Below are 18,054 nucleotides of genomic sequence, written 5' to 3' on the forward strand. Positions count from 1 at the left end.
CTGGCTAGTTACAGCCCAAATAATGATAAACCAGCCTTTTCTTTTTTTAGCCCCTTGCTGTCATGCATTAATTCCCTTTGCAAATAGGCATTAGGTACTGGAAATAGCTTAAACGAGATCACTCTGTGGTGATTATTTTACTAGCCTTATCTTTTGGAAAATATTTCATAGAGTGTCACCAGAAAAGTATATCATGCAGTTTCCAGAAATATAGCACTCTACAACATTAGATTCATACATGGAGGGAGGAGGGAATGGCTAGTGGGCAGGATGCTCTTTCATTCCTTTAATTCTAATGTTGTTTCACTGTTTTTAAAACTGCTACTTTGGCCTTGCTAAGGAACACCAAAAATCAGAATAAGAACTGTTTGTTGAGGACTTTAACACTCACAAGTGTCAAAATGTTTTCTCAAAAGGGTTGTTCATCTTTTTTATGTAGCAAGAAGGTCCAAAATCTATGAATTTTTAAATAGGCCTAGGAATGGAAAATTGGTTAACCTTTAGTTTTTCTGGAAGTCTGGGAGGTTAAAGGGTTTAATAGTTTCTTCTGTCTTAACTGAAAGCTCATGGGAAATCTATTTTTTAAAAAGGCAAACACCCCAGAATATTTAATGTTAAAATTACATAGAAATTATCAAGGAAACATTAGGAAACAAAGCTACAAAAATCACTTTCTCACTCCATCAGCTGTTTGCTTTTTGGTAGCCTGATTCTGTTTCTTTAGTTCTTTACACCAACTTAGACAAGACCTGAATTCTAATTAAAAAAAAACAAAAACAAAAACAAAACAACAAAACTGAAACAAAACAACCCAGCCCCCAAAGAAGCCAAAAAAATAAAAGAGAAACAACACTCTTTCTCAACCACTAGAGATACAAAATGTGCCACTATGAATTGCAAAGTCATTCACCGAGGGACTGAAACCAAAAACTTAGGGGGAAAAAAAGGGATGTTCTTCATTTGGAAAAAGGAGAAGATGAGAGTGGCCCAGGGCACTGTCTGACAATACAGTTAACATGTGACAATGACACAGGCCATGTGAGTTTAGATGTGTTATGCAGCATGTTTTCATTAGAGGCTGAGAAGTACCTCTAATCGAAGAAAGGGAAATGGAAGATTTGGAAAATACCACTCACAGTTCTAGCAATGTCTGCACCAGAAAGAGATACAAAAAATGCTTTTTCACACACTGAAAGTCCTTGGAAAAGGCTAGTGTGAAAGGGAAAAAAATGAAGACACTTTTTTTCCTGACAGTGGGCCTTCTTTCTAGTAGTCTGCTAGGGGACAGGAGTAGTTTCTTTAAATACAATTGAGATTTAAAGGCTGGAAAGGGAGTAGAATAATGTGATCAAGTCGGTGTCTATTGCTCATGAGTTAATTCAGGTTGCTGAATTAAAAAAAAAAAAATGCAGCTGTCAGGACAGAGAAGCTGTTGTGCAGCCTTCTGGAAAAAGCACTGGCAACTCAGGATTCTACTTATTTGCAGCAGCCACTTAGAGAGAAGGGGCTGTGTGACAGGACAGGAGTGATTCAAGAGTTAGAAATCCAGGCTTCAGAAACACAAGATCGCTGCTATCCCCTTCTATACCTGAGTGGTATTTGAGAAGAAACCTGTCAGCATTTTCCAGGCTGCACCTTATTAACTCTCTCAACTAAAGTCTTTCTTCAGGACTTGCCTTTTTGTTTTCCCTCTTGTAATTTGATTTGATTCTGGATCATCTTCGGTTCCCACACTGCTCTAAGGCACTGAGGACAGGCAACATGGGCAGATGTGCTCTGAGGAGCATCACCAAAAAGCAAGTTATGCCACAGGCTGGTGAAGCTGGCTTGGGCCTACAGAGCTTTCTACAATTTGCCAGTTCAGAAGGCGATTTTCACAGAAATGTCTGATGGGGTTTGCTCTCACATCTTGCTGTGTGTCAGGTGTGACACTTGATCTCTCAGGAAATTTTGCCAGGTTTCATAGTTTCTCTTTAGGTGCTTAGGACGTTGTTGAAAACTTCTCATTTTCCCTGGCAGAATGGAATTTTTATGGGGCTTGGTGTCTCATATAGAAGTCGCTAAAGTACTAGTGAGTGTTGGTGTTTCCCTGCAGCATGATGAGCTTTCAGGTTCTTGTTGCTCCTACCCTTAACACCTACTCTGTGGCTTCCTTCAAGAGTGAAAGACTTAGACTCAGTAGTCTGTGTCTCTTCTTCCAATCTGAAATGCTATGCCCTCTTTAAATAGCAAAAGGGTACAAAATGTGGAGAAGATTTTAAAGAGAAATGGAGTCATGGAAATTTATAATGAAATATATCCTCTTAGTCTTCTACCCAATACGTGCCAGAAGTGAAAGAAACTGGTTTGTGAACCTCTCTGTAGTTTTAGGGTAAATAGAGCGTCAGAGAAAGATGGAAACTCACCAGGCCCAGTCTTTTAATTGAGTTTTCAGTGGTTTGTGCAAGCTGAGAAAAGGAGTCCAAATTTTCTCCAATGTTCTTGTGCAGTTACATAAAGGCAAGTAGGTTATACAATAGCTAAATAGGGATTACAAAACTGAGCTCCATAAATCTAAAATAAGAAACAGAAAGTCTGTCCTGCACTGGACAGACATAAAAGTGGGGAAGGGTGAAACTCTGGTCCTAATGAAGGTAATGGCAAAGCTCTTGCTTAGTCTGGTGAGATCACAGTTTCTTCCCAAAGCTGGGCTCAAGCCCATAGTTGGATGGGGCTTTAAATATCCGACCAGGCTGGATATTTAAAGCATATCCATGTAAAGTTTTTCCAAGTACTGGGATAAGATGACTTCTACTTTTTTCAAGCTTTTTGCTTATAATTAAAAAATACTGAAATTATTTTAAGACCAAGAACTGAGCAATCACTTGCAAACATGAACTGGAAGCCTAAAAAGGCCCTGATATATTATCTCTGAATTCAAGAACAAGTAACAACAAAGCAGTTCTTCCCAGGCTTCAGTGTCAGCACTTAAAAGCACTGAAAGCTACATTAAAGAATTACCTGGGTATCTTAGAGTAAGAAAGGAAACCCTGACCTGTAGGGTAGGAAATCAAACAGCAAACCCCAGCTATCAGCAAATCAAATAAAAGCCCTAATAAACTTGAGACCTAAGCTCTCCAAGTAAATAACTTTGTGAAAGGATCTTTTGTGCTATAAGGATTGCAGTTCAGCAGTGTTGCTAGAGCTGTTTGGCTCACAAACCAAACCAATTACTTGAGAGTTGTTTAACTTTGGCCTGGGGTGTAGAGCATTTCTGGTTAAGAAAAATCATCACAGTTTTTTCATGTCCCCGGGATCTGACTATGAAACCCTCCTGCTGATGCATTGGATGCTAGCATGTACATCAGGACTTCCCCCACCTTCAAGATTCCTGCATGATGAAAAAGACAGAAAAAAAGAAAGGGGGAGAAAAAAGGAAAGCTTGTGCAATCAGGGCCACATATCATATGTATTCCCAGTCCAAGGGTTACTTCTTTCCCACTCTTCCCTGAAGCATCTCTTAACAGCTGAACTGATTCAATGCAGAATGTCATTAAAAATCTAACAGTGCACAATGACTTGGGATCATCCTTATCTTACAGAAGCAAGCTATAAATAATCATCTTGGGCAAATCTAACATCATGACTGAGTGGCAGGCTCCAAAAAAACCCCAAAAAACCCTAATTCCAATGTATTAAACCCCATAAATGATGAACCATTTCTTGCAGAACTTTTTGGAATTGTGAAAATCTCTCCAATGAGCACCAGATAAAGCTGTCAGGGTTGGGGATGATTTGCTTCTCTGTGAGTGATTAAGCCTGACCAGTTAAAAAGACTTAGCCTGCTATAAGCAATTAGGTATGGTACGTCAGCGCCATTCCAGTGTTATCACTGACTTAGGCCTGACAAGGATGCCTAATCCCAGGCAACCATCTGGGAATTCATCATTGCCTTGATTTTTTGATGACCATCCTCTGACCAGCCCACATATGTCCCAGAAAGGGCAGGCCAAAACTTCACAGACTCAACTGGAACTTCACACTTTTATCAGCTGTGAAATATGGTGCATAGCAGGCTGCAGCTCTAACCCTCCTCTGCCCTAATTAGAAACCATCTGGAACATGAGGCTCCAGAGAAGCTGTCCTTCTTCTGTCCTTCTTCTGCCCTTCCACTGTGTAGAACGAGCAACTTCCCAGCTTAAAGTTTCATATCCACCCATCACTCTGCAAGCTTATACCACCAGTTTGGATGGGGCTATGCTATTTTACACCATCCCCTTTGACACTTGTTTACTTCTTTCTCTCTTCATTTGCGTTTTTGTCTTTCACTAACACCTCTCAAAATTACCTGTCCCACCTTATTATTTGTTCCCTCTCTCACATCAATGATTGCACCCTCTTCACACTACTGCCTCTTCCTTCCCCTTTTTTACACCCTGGACCTCCCAGAAGCCCTCCTTCACCTCAAAATAAGTGAAGATAAGGGAGAGAAGAAGGAAAGAAGAGAGTGATTCTGGTATGGGGACAGTGGGAAATACAATGCACCTCTTAAATGAGATTCTTTTGGAGGTTCCCAAGGACTATCCAGGTTACCCAGGATTTCCTGAACTCCTGCTTTTTCCGGGTCATAGGTGTTGCTCTAAGTTTGTGCAAGACTCGAAGAATAAACACAGATGTACATGAGCAGGTACACTGATGCCAGAGTCCATACACCATCACATGCCTGAGGCAAGCCTCAGCTGTCTCCAGGAAGGCCACATGACTACTGAGTTTCTATCCCCTTTTGCAGGTAGTTTTTATGCAGCAGAGGGAGTAACTTTTTTTTCCCAAAAATAACCAAAGTATATGTTCAAAAATGTTGCCTCTGACTGTACCTGCCTTTGGAAACATGTACTGTCTTGCACACACATTCATTCTCAGTGTAGCGACTAACATGGTAAACACTGAAGTATGGAACACAGACACAACTTCAGTCCCAACAAGTGGTGCAAAAATGCAATATGCCAAATCAGAGGCAAAATCAAGAAACCTTAGCCTCTGTTTCTGTTTGATGGTGTCCTTTAAAACACAGAGAAAGCTATTACCATCCGGTAATAGCTGACTGGTAATAGTTGACTGGTAATATAATATAAAATAACTCAGAGTGCCAGTATTCAAAAAAACAATATATAAGAGGAATCCGGGTCATATGTTTATTAAATACTAGGTTTGTCTTTGAAAGGAAAGAAAATCAGCAGTTAACATTTACAGTTAAGTAAACTGTAAAATAAATTAACAGTTACTTATGAGCCTTTGAGTGAATCAGCATTCAACAATAATTTTCAAAAGCGTCCTCTACCCTGTCCAGCCTTAGCCAGATGCAGAGACAATCTCTTCCCAGGCATCCCGCCAATACTGACAGTGAGGTGACACTTTCCTTTAATAACACAATCCAAATTGACTGGCTAAGAAAATAATAATGAAAAAAGGATAAGAAATAAGGAGTAGAGAGGAAGGTACAAAACATGTGCTTAAGGATGAAGAGATTTCCTTACAGGATAAGGATGATGAGATTACCTTACAGGATAAACTCTAGGGTTTTTAAATTATCAGCTTCCCCAAGCCACAAACAGGTTCAGTTCCAATCATGAAACTACAAATGTGATAGCAAGAAGCATGTGGTGTCAACTACATGACGTACCACATAGCACAAAGACTGCATCAACAGCAACATTAACGCACTCAGTTTGTTTAGCCCAGCAATCTCAGAAGGCCTTTGCAAAATTCAGATTGCACTTTATGGCAACCAAGCTCAGGGAAAACAGTCAGAATGAAAAAGAACAATGGGCTACTCTTACCCTCTGCAAAGAGCTCTTCAAGATTAAGAAGCCTTGGCTTAAGGCAGGAAAAGCTTTCAGGTGCTCAGTATACAAAATTTCTCACCTAATCTCTTATTGAGTAAAGCAACTGGTCACTACTGCTGACCAGTATTTATTTTTCCTCTAGTTAATTGATGCATTATACAACTGCTTCTCAAAGTTACCATTTCCATTTTTCTTAGCAGTAGTTAAGAACATATTTTAATAGCTTCAAAGTGTTAGGCCAAATTTGATTACCATTTTTCTCTGCTGTTTCTTCTTCACTTATGCCAAGCAAACGTGCAAAATTTTTCGCCCAGAGAAAAAGACCTTTCTGTGATTTAAAATCTAAACCCAACATACATAAACAACAAAACATGACAGACTACTCTGATTAATTCTCCAAGTTTACCAAAACCTTTTAATTCAGAACCAGGTTCTCCATATGCTAGGCTCTAAATTACCTGACAGACAGATGGTTAAGTATAAAAGCAGATCAGTCACACTGATGTGGTAAGAAGACTGAAGAAGACCTAACTTATTACTTATTACAGCAGTTCACTTACCCGATAGTAGTCTGTGCTGTACACATCTCTAGACATCCCAAAATCCCCAATCTTCACCAGTAGGTTTTCACCAACCAGACAATTCCGGGTAGCAAGATCCCGATGCACAAAGTGCTGTGATGCCAGGTAAACCATACCAGAAGCAATCTGCTGGGCAATGTGAAGCATCTGGGATTGGGTCAGCTCAGCAGGACGGTTGCCTTCTGCCATCAGTCCTGCATCTGGTCCATGTGCCCTGCACCAGAACACAATCTGATAAACTGATTGGCCACTGGTAAGGTGGAGAAGTGAAAGGCATTAGTGAGCATCAGCCCACACAATTCCATCAAAAGAGCTATAAAAATCGGGAAAATTTTTTGTCTTGGCTTTTCTCATTTACTGTTTTCCTTCATTGATGAAAGATAGGTGGTCTGAAGAGCAGTACAAACAGGATATCTATTACTCAAGGAAATAAGGCATATATGTTCACAATAGTACCCATCTGTCAGAAAACATCACCTTTCTCCTGTTCCATTCTAGTAATCATTTTTGGAGAAAGGCTGACAAACGAACCTGCTTGGGAACCAAGGGAAAAATTTTATCACTCTGTAAGACTGAAAAACAATTGAGGGAAAGGCAATGAAGTGGCATGCATAGCATCACTTTTCCTGTGACTGGCATTCCTTAGTTTCTGCAGAGATACAGGGCATTGACCCTTCCATCTTTTCTTAAACAAGAAAGAACTAACTTCCTTCTCTGTTTGAGAAACATGGGCAGCAATTTCAAATTTATGGTTCTAATTTCCTATCCAAATGCACAGCAGAAAACAATTTTTGCTTATTTCATCACCAAGGCTGAGTCCTGCCTGAGACGGGAATTCTTGACAATAGGAAGAGGACACAAAATATGCACTACTTGGAAAAGCAAAACGGCTTCAGAAATATGAGGTTTTCAAGACCTAGCAAGTCCCTGAGAAGCAACAATCAACTGATTAACGAGAATACTTGTATGCACTTCATCAAAAACAGAGATATTTTGCACTAGGAAAGCCCAGCGAAGTACTGGGTCACGTGAGCTTCACCAGTCAACTATGTGAGCCCTGGTATGCCTGTACATACCAGTATTTTGAAGATGCAGATATAAACATTCATATGAGCAATGTTTGCAGAAAGAACTACTAGTTAATACTTATCGAATCAATGAGGTAATCTGGCAATCACTACTCATTTGATACATTTTATAATGTTCTAAATATCCTTTTCCATCCAGTTGATTTTTCTGTGGTTTCAAAAGCCCTTTTTTTATTCCATTTCTAAAAACTATTCTTTCAAAGAGACCACTTCTCTTTCCTCCTCAGTAGAGGTGAGGCCATAATTTTTCTCAAGGGTAAGGGCAAAGGAGTTTGGAAAAGATTTTCAAATTAATCAAAATCTGTGAGATCAAATCTGACACTACCAATTAGAAATATGATATTAAAATTGCCCCAAGGGAAGAATTTCATGAGCAAAGTGACAGATGTGAGAAAGAAATGAAGGGGAGTGTGTAGCATTGCCATCATTGTATCTGGTACCAGGCAAAGCAACTTTCTGCCACAGGGTATGCACAGGCAGCCATTCGTCTGGTCTAGGTTAATGGGGGTGGGAATAAAGGGGAGGACGTGAAATCTCCAACTAAAACTCACAAGCAAATTCCTATTGAAAAATTCTGTGCCTTTATAATGCATGGATGTTTTTAATAAGTGTTCTCAGACATTAATCTCTGAGCTGCTAAACTAAAGAACATTTCATCTTTTGCTAGTCTCCCTGAGGACATGGTCTGTATCTAAAGGAATTTGTAGATTATTCCTAACATTCCATCCAGCTTGCCTGTCCACTTGGCGCTGGCCATAAATGAGGTGATTTTCAGTGTCTGCAACAGCCAGGGATATTGGCAGATATTCTCTGCAGCCTCATCATCCACTAGTCCACAGACCAAGCCCCAGGCAGGCAAGAGTTTGAGGCTTTAGTCCTAGATCCGAACAGGCTTTGGGCTGCGTGCAGGCAGCCAGGCTCATTTGGGTTAAATTTTCAGATCAATTTTTCCCCAACAGCCTTTGGTGGCGCTGCAGGGCAAGGAATATGGAACAGCCCACTCTGCTATGAACCTCTGGTCTGCAGCACAAGCTGCAGAAAATGTGAGAGGAATGACAAATTGGAGCTTAGCTTTAATAGCTTGTCCCAGCATAATCATTTTGTGTTCTAAAGACAAGGGCTGATTAATAGCTTTTTTAAAAGTGAAAGCCTTAAAGTAGGAAATATACTGTCTGCTAAAATACTTTTCTGTACAATAATTCAAAATCAGAGTTAAAACATAAGAAAAAGCCAACCAAAAAAAATAATCAAGGAATAATAAGTATTTCTTATGGAATAAGAAATTATTTCTCATCAACTGAGAATATGGCTTCTTCTAATGGAAATTCAGTGTTCTGAAAATGTACTAGGATGGCATCTAGGGAAACAGCAGTTCTCTCCTGATTCACAGCAGAAGACCAAGCAGAGAAACATAAATGCCCTTAATTCCAAAGTATATTGAAATCCTTTGCTAGAGAGACAACCATTTTGGGAAGAGTAGTAGTGTTTGTTCTGCATCTCCAGTTCAGATCCCAGTTTCTCTGTCAATACTGCTAGCCCTGCCAACAAGGGAGGATGCTGGTTGATGTCTTTTTTTTTTTTTTTTTTTTTTACGGTGTGGCTACTTTTTCAAGAGGTAGTAGGAAGACAGCAAACTCATTTCACATATGCTATGAAAAAATGCATAAATGGCAGCATTAGCAATCATAGTCATTTTAGTTATATAGAAAATATTAATCCATTTAATGAGACATCTATTTTGCTTATTTTACAGCTTTGTTAGAGATATCTTTCCAAAATGGTGGTACCCCTAGCTATCTTTAGCAGGAAAGACCTCTCTATGTTGAAATACCTTTGTGATATTTATTGATAAAATTACACAGTAGATATTGAAAGACTAGTCTCTTACATTTTTAACATAAAGCAAATGCCATCTCTTAACTGTTTATTTTTATGTCCAAAAGTGCAAGCTGGTAGAAATGGCACATACATTAGGCCTCTGTTCATAACTTCTTGGATCATAAGTTATCTATTATTGTGAACCTTATGTATCATCTATTTATTTATAATTGCTCTACTGCCAAATTTCAATTTCCTATGCACATTCCTGAACAGCTTTATGAGATAAAGCCCTAATCTGGACCCCAAAGTGTAGCTTTTTCCAATGCGCAGAAGTTTCCATGGCTCACATTTTCCTTGCTTCAGATTTATAGCAGTCTTTCCAAAACACTGAGAGGAGGGAAGAGAAAAGGGGTTAGACTTCAGAAGCTCTCTCTGACGCCTACAGGTAGCAATAGGTGTTCAGTGGGATTTCCAAGTGCTACCAGAAAGGCTGTAAGAAAATCATTCCTACTGTAGGATTTATAACCAAATATTTCAGAATACAATATTTCTTTGGTACAAAGCTTGATTTAATGGTACTTCCAAACAGGCAAAGAAACAGAGCCCCACATCCCAGTACAAAAGACAAGAGTCATACAATTTGTTTTCCTAGGTGTCAGCTTTTTCCAGGGGTAGCTGTTAATTTCACATTAAGTAGAGCTACCTGTACATTAAGTAACAGCTACCTTTTCTGCCCACTTCTGGCTCAGGATCACAATACATGTTCGTAGATTTACCTGAGGAATTTGTTAAGATCTCCGTGCTTCATATACTCAAAGACCATGATGAGTGGATCACCCTCAACACAGACACCATAGAATTTGACAATGTGCTCATGTTGCAGGTTAGTCAGCAGTTCTGCCTCACGGTGGAAGTCCTTGCGGGCATTATCACTGGCATCCTTCAGCGTCTGGTGGAGAAAATGAAAATATAAGGAAGGACAGATGTTCACAGAAGGTAGGAAATATGTGGGATAGCCCTGTAAGGGTAAGATAAGGACACAGTACATCATGGAGAATGGAGGAAGTACTTTCTAAATAACTCTTTTAGAAATGCAGATGTGATCCTGAAGTGCAATTAAGTAATGGCAGTACAATTTTCATTCTCCTGCCACATGTTATCCCAAACAAACAGTTTTCTTGTAAGAGAATGTATGAATACTCATGCTCTTGCAGTGACAAGTGTTTTCCAAACACAGAACAAATAAACTGATCTCATCCCAAAAATATACTAGTACACAGCTGGTTTGTATCCTTGAGCATTTAACTCAAGCAACCCCTAGTATCCTGCTGGTATTTACCTCTCTTATTATTTCTTTAAAATGTAACTCCGCTTGCTTAAAATACATGGTGGTAATGTGGATGCATTCTTTATGTACTGCTGATGTTAGTCCCTCTGGTAGGCAGGTAGATTTACACAAATGTCCCTGGACCAGAATAACCTGAGGTTTCAGCCAAAAACTTCTTTGAAATTCTGTAAATCTACTCACATGACTAAGATTAGGCATATGTGTAAGTAACTGGAGGTCAAATCCTAAAGTGATAGACACAGAGGAAAGTAGATGTGCAGAGGAATTCTGGGGCATCACTGGATCAAATAGGAAGCTTAAATGTTGTATATTAAAATAATACTAATTTAACTGTCACACATAGACAGCTTCTGATTTCTCCTTACAAACCACATTTCAAGAGCAATAAAACACTTTCATGCACAGAAAAAAAAAAAAAAAGCAAGTTCTGACACCAATTAAATGAGGAATAATTATAATTATCAATATACCACTAATAGTTTCTGTAGTCAAGAGGTACAATGGTTGTGCTATACTAATTAAAAAAATATTTCTAAAACGACAACAGAAAGATGGCGATTTATTAACATTCACACATGTGATTTATTCCTCACAGAAACTGCTGTCTGGTCTCTGTACCTCTGGATTCTAACAATATCTAGGTTTAATAAAATGGAAAATAAGACACAAAAGTACTGTCAATGTTTTAACTAAAGATGCCTTTTTCCTGGCCATCTAGCCCCTTTATTTTCTATCCTGAATTAATATGTAGAGCATGAGACCAACCACACTCACCAGAACAGAAACAAAGTTGATACTGTCCAATTGTTCTGCCAACAAAATGAGTTTTTAGCAGCAGTAGTCTGCTGGTTTGTTCAAGCTTTTTCTTCAACAGGGACAATTCTGTCCACTTTTCTAGTATTATATGTGTGCATGTGTGAAGAAGAGGTTAGAAGGTGACTGCTGGCAAAAACACATCCTTTACTTGTGATACCACAATCCTGGGTCCTGAAAACTGAATAGCTACCATACTAAAATTCTGATGGGGGACAAGGACTAGGGCAGCATGGATTGCTGTCTTCCAAGTTCAGGGGCTTTTACCTGTGGATTTCAGCCTCTGTGGATCCTAGAGGAAACAGAAGTCACTCGTGCCTTAGATGTCCCTTCCCTGAGGAATGTACTTCTGAATCTTAACATGCCTTCAGGCGCAGAATCCTTTTTTCCATAAGCTTTACCAATTATGCAAAAAGGATATTGCTTCATCAAGGCTCCACTAGTCATGATATGTTAGTATACACAGCTGTATCATGGACATCAAATTCCCACTAAGGGCTACACACAATCACATCTAACTGAGCGAGGACTGGAACTGAAGTGTTTTCCAATACTTCCAGGCTCTGGGATGACACTATAACATGAACAAGCACTAACCCACAGTCCAGTGTATGTTACACATACTGAAATCACTTGTAATAATTCCGTTGTCACTTGAGTTTCCTCTGGTAGTTTCAGATATTAAGTGTTTGGACTGTAATTATTCTCAATAAGAGAATTAGAAAAACAATTAGTAAAAAACCCATTGTTAAATAACAGTAATCTGGAAAAAAACTGCCAGGAAGAAGCAGACTCTGATCGTCTTTCCAGCAGGCTCTTTCCCTGGAAAGACAGTAAAAATGCTGACTGCTCTGTCCTGTGAGGATGGCATATTGTATATTTGAGAAGATGCTTTTTATCTCACAGAAACAGCAAAATTATCATATGACAGAGCAGTTACCATGGCAATTCCACATTTTCTGTCAAACAGCAAAATGCAGAAAAGTCTGAAACTCAGGTGAAACTCATGCAGGGTTTCTACTACCATGGGCTGACTAGAATTTCTGTCACCCACCATTGCAAAATCTCCTTTTCATTATTTCATGCAGTGCACAGAATAGACAAAATGTATGAGAGAGAGCTGGCACAGTCAGGCAAGGAGGAGACTGGAAGGTAAAAAAATTAATAAGTATGTAGAATTTACATAGAAATGACATTGACTAATGCATTTAACTTGTTCTCAGTACAAGAAAAAAAAAGAAAAAAACCAAAATAAAACCCTAAGAGCACAAAGAAAGGAAAGACATATTAATTATTATTATCATTACTGACAAGAATGCCAAAGCTCTGCATACAAAGCACTTTCACCAGTTGACAGGAGGTTTTCCCAAGTAGGATCTGAGATTCAATCACATGTGCTTTCCAGCCACTCCATGTGGTCTGTGCTGCCCTGTGCTCTGCAGTGAGTTCCAACCTCGACAGCACTCTGTCTGACACCACCTGTGCCACTCTGACACCACAGAGCTGCCTTCATGGGCAAGTCAGAGCAACAGCAGGAGGATGCAGGGGCTTCACCAACATCAGCTGGACTTGGTTGCCAAACTCTCAAGGCAGCTACATGACTACTAGTATTGCTTACTACTGTTTCAGCCTTCTCCTACAAAATAATTGCTACTGCTTCCCATCAGCATATGAGACCTGACTGGTAAGTCTCCTCAAGCAATGAAGGGGTGGTTTTGAGTCTTCCCAGAACTGAAGGTTTGAAGAATTGGAAATCTTTGATTTTCCTGTGCAGGTGCCATGGAAAAGTTTCTGATCTGACACACACAGCAGTCTGCTAGCTGAGCAAAACCTCCCAGGGGAGCCAGAGGCAGCTGCTAACCTGTGCCTTGTCAACCTTACCTCCGGCTCTGGATAGGCTACACTAGTGTGAGATTATGCCTGGGGATTCAACCCTATGAGGAGACAGTACTGAGCCAGGCCTGAACAAACACAGCAAATTGGGCCCTCAAGAAAACAGTAATTTTTCCTTTATCCACCTCTGTTCTCTAAAAGTGCCTGATATGATGTGCTATGGGGGGCAATGCTAGTCCAATGCCCAGGTTTTGTCCTACGGAAAGTATTTCCAAGCACTCTGTGTTACCTCCAAAAAGCTCACACTAACCAAAAACAAATTGCCTTTCTCCTCTTTAAAGGAGCAAAAGCTCTTTGGTATTTTATGCTAGGCCTGATCTTTTTTATCTTCACAGATTTTTCTGGGCCTCTTAACTCCTAAATAATTTGCTGCAGCAACCTCAGCATTTTGGATACCAGCTGACTGATAAGAAGGGAACATGTTGAGTTAGAAGGAGGGATGCTCGGGGCCAGGGATGAGCCATACAGTTTTCCAGCGACTGGCAGGCACAGGGAGCCAACCTGACCCCCATTGCATGGTTGAGGATGTGCCTCCTTGGTGCTGAAATCTGCCTGGCACTACCTTACTCTTCAGCAAGCACCTATTTCAGCAAGCACAGGCTCACCAAATCTATTTCATAGTGTTTGGTGTGTTCTGGTTTTACCCATAGTGCTGAAGCTCTCTAAAGCCATTGCTGTGTGTCAGATGGAGCTGCTCATTGCTTCTGGATTCCAGGTCTGCTCCTCTACTACTAACTCAGGGATGGACTTCAGACACCATCCTACACTGAAGTGCAGGATAGCTCTCTGCATTCCAGGGGAGTCTCCTTCCCTCAATCTCCTCTGCGGCTGGGGGATGCCTGTTATCTGTGGTTGGTAACCACAGTGAAGAAGACAAGCATCAGGCAATTAACCCCTCAGTTATGTGAGGATCAATACTTTGTGGCTCAGTTCACCAAAAAATTTGCTCTGTGACAACAGCTAGAGTCACATCTTTAAGAGCCAATGACAGAAACATAAAATGGGAATAACCTGTTCTCAGAGGTAATTCTTCCCACAGCTGCCTGAAACATTCTCATTAAGGACAGTATAAAGAGCGGATGTGGTAAAAAAACCCCACCAAACAACCAAAAAAAAAAAAGCCGAAATAGTATGACAAGTTGCCCAGAAAATCCATAGATTTGTCATCAAGGTCTACATATGGAGACATATGTACCTTTAAAGGCTGAATACCCTTCCATTTGATTTACACTGAGAATGAGCAGCAGAGAGAAAGTGCAGCGCAGCATTTAACAGCAGAAGTGCTAGGCTCCATTTAGACAGGACTTTCAAAAGGAGCAAGTGAATAGAAATACTTTAATTTTGCTTTGATCAAGCAATTCCCTAAAGTGATAGAGGAAAGGCCATTTCCATTGTAACCACCAAAATACAGTATAGAATTATTTCAGATCTAGTTTTGTCATCTTCTATCTCTTGCTTTCTCCTGTCTATGCTATATCCCTTCAGGGCCTAATTTTTTTCCTCACCAGTCAACATGACTGAACTACTCCAAGTATCGAAAAGCTTATAACCTTGAGTTATAAGGTTTTGGCAAACTCAAAAAGCTATATTTGATGGAACACTCTACAAGACTATTCTCCTTTCATGTTTTTCCACTGTCAGATTCAAGACTGTTATTTCTTGTTTCCAAATTCAAAAAGATGATCTACATGATTTCTTTTACCATGTGGTTTCATCCAAAATGCACACATGGTTGCCTAATTGTGACCTGTCAGATAAAATTATTTTCTGGTCACTTGGCATAGGCCAAATTCTGGACATCTATTTCCCCTGCACTTAATGAGATATTTAGAATGCTGGACACCTTGTTTAGTTTTTGGCAGAACACTACAGATGGAGATAAGAGATTGTTTTCAGGGAAGGTTTTCAAACTCTCAGAATGTAGTTTCACCAATACTGTTTTCTAGCTACATCCACAGCAGAGGTCAACAGCTAACTTCAGCTTTTGAAGTTTGGGGGGAAAATTAGGGCTTTGTGCTGAGAAGCAGCCTTGGTCTCCAAGCTATATGAATGAAAACTACCCACAGACAATTTCGGTTGCTCACTAAAAGAATGGCACAGTCCTGAAACAGAAAGCTGTTCTTTGCCCAGTAATTATACACATAACCTATTCACTTAGCTAGTAACAGAATATTTTTTAGTCACACATATATATGACATGCATTTTTTATAACCTAGACATTATTTTTCACTAACTGTTCTTCAGACATAAAGGATTTTGCCCCCTTGTGATGCAATCTGTTTCTTCCCTTTCCTTATATGATTCAGGTCTCATTTTATAATCCACAGCAAGATCAAATGCCAAATTCTCTTAACACTCCAAGAGCCTTGTGAACCCTTGTGAGCCCCAGAACAGTTACACTGGATTATGGAATAGGCAAATATGATCATTTACAAATAAAACAGCATTAGTTGCAACCATGAACTAATAATGGTAACCCTAGACTCTTTTACCTTCACTGCCACCAAGATCTTGCCCTGCTCAGGACACAGGTTATAGCATTCTGCCAGAAAGACTTTCCCAAAGGCTCCTTCTCCCAGTTCTCTTTTAAGAACAATATTGTGGCGCTTGATGTGATGCACAACTGTGAAAAGAAGACAAAATAGAGGTCAGAAGGGAGCTGCAAGTTCAGGATGGGATGGAGCCCATGCTAACAGCCACATGGAGATAGGATTGCCTGTAAAGTAGGGAAGGAATCAAAGAGCCCATACATCAGTTTTTACCACTTTCTGCAAAAAAAGACTGAGTTTACACATTTGTATTTGGAGGGTAGGGCATTTTCTGGATAAGAAGACATGGAATTAAGAGTCACCTGGGAACAGGCTATTTATCATCATATTAGGATAACTGCTGCAAAGCATGCTTAAGACCTAATGCTACTTTTTAAAAAACATTAAGACAGTGATTCAGAAAACAAACCAAGTCTTTCTCACACCTTTCTACTTTTGTACCTTTAACAATAGCAGAACTCTCCTGTTCAAATAAAAAAAAGTTTTAAAATTAACCTAAACCAAAGTTGTCCTCTAAGAAAACCAAATTTGTCCTCTTTGAACTGAATACAACTTAACAGTCTGGTTTACTTACTACTTGTAAGTAAGCCACTGCTTTTGCATGTTTCTCACAAGCAGGATTTACAGTATTGATCTGAAGTGAAAAAAACAAAAGATGGACAAAGGTTTTAGTCCATATAGTGGACAGAATCTTAGTTAGTTGCTGCCCAGAATCAATTGATTCAAACACTGAAGACCAGGAACATTTTTTTGACTTATTTTACATTCTCCTTTCAGCAAAAGCTTCCATTAAAATCTTTAATATTTAAAATACTGTACTAAATTTTGTAGTCTACATTATCAATTTACAATGTTCAAGCTAAATAAAGCAGTTCTAAGGGCAGTTTAGCTGCCAATGGGGCGGACAGCTTGTGTTGCTGAAACTGTACAATCCAGACAGCATCTGCTGATGATTTTAATCTCAGTGCACTTAGCTGTCTTTGCAAACGCTGAAATTTAACCCTGCCTGGAAGAAGCCCATTTGCAACTTAAATTCTAAACACAGCAAATTAAATGGCAGTGCACAGGCATCAGGCTGGCTTCTTCAAGGGTGAAAATCTCACCTTGGCTGCTCAGCTGCAGGGACCAGGACTGAATCCTGCCAATGATTTAGGATCTAACCAGATGCAGACGGACACCTGCCTCCACACTTGGTCACATGCCTATTCCAAACCAGCTGACCACTTATACAAAAACCACCTTGCCCCCATGACTAAAGGAGGAGTGCTGATGATAACATTAGTAGGGAGAAACGGCACAGCCTGTCCCTATTCCTATCACCAGCATTTGGAGAAAAGGACCACAGCCTACAAGAGAAGAAAATGTGGGTCCCACACCCTAAGCCTTCAGCAGCTTAACCTGAGCACACTGCATGTAAATACACCTCTTATCCCTGTGTGTGGACATGAGGGAAATCTGGTGCTGGAGCAGGCTCCAGAGAGGGCAATCCCGCACACATCTGCTGTCTTGAGGTGGGCACACGTCTGAGGAGCAGATCTCCACCAGATCCACTGGCACCTGCTAGAAGGACCCTGGGCAGAGGGCAAGCAGGACCCTGTGCCCTGCACATGGAGTGGGAAGACTGGATTCTCCCCACAGCCCACCAGGCTCACCAGGCTTCACTGCTTTCCCCACGGATGGTGGTGGCAGGGGGGATATTCTTAGCCTTTTCCAGTGCCAAGCCTTCTAGGAGAGGCCACACATCCCATTAGGTTCATATGAAATGAGACTGCACGGTAGTTACATTTTTTACTTTTGTCACATACTGGTCTAGCACAAAATTAACTTTTGTCATGGTGATGCTTTATTTGGCCAGTTATCTTAGCAGGTCCCCTGCAGTCAGTATGAAGCTGCTTTTTATTTTCATTTCCTCCTCAGCACTGGCTTTGCAAGAAAGGCTCAAAATGTAGTCAGCACAAGATAGTCCTGAACAAAAACACACCTTTTCCCCATGGGCACAGGTTAACCAGCATCTCTGGCCTCTGCTAATACTGCTCACAAGGTAGACCAGCAGAGCTGAAAGATTGCTGCCCTGGCATGGCTCCTGAGCTCCAGAGTGTGGCACATCTCATCACCTGAGCTTTAAAAATGATTGATAA

At 40.2% G+C, this 18,054-nt stretch overlaps 1 protein-coding gene across 2 annotated transcripts in view; it reads right to left on the reverse strand.

Moving 5' to 3' along the window:
• The window catches only part of NTRK2 (neurotrophic receptor tyrosine kinase 2), a 196,123-nt gene that overhangs the window by 34,321 nt on the left and 143,748 nt on the right, over positions 1–18,054 (reverse strand). For both annotated transcript variants that reach the window (XM_030237198.2, XM_009097988.4), the window contains 3 exons: positions 15,860–15,990; positions 10,089–10,261; positions 6,383–6,617 (listed from right to left, as the gene is read on the reverse strand). In XM_030237198.2, coding sequence (XP_030093058.1) covers positions 6,383–6,617; positions 10,089–10,261; positions 15,860–15,990 — 539 coding nt within the window. The remainder of the gene's footprint in view (positions 1–6,382; positions 6,618–10,088; positions 10,262–15,859; positions 15,991–18,054) is intronic.

Source organism: Serinus canaria, chromosome Z (assembly GCF_022539315.1).
Source record: "Serinus canaria isolate serCan28SL12 chromosome Z, serCan2020, whole genome shotgun sequence".
Lineage (NCBI taxonomy): Eukaryota > Metazoa > Chordata > Aves > Passeriformes > Fringillidae > Serinus > Serinus canaria.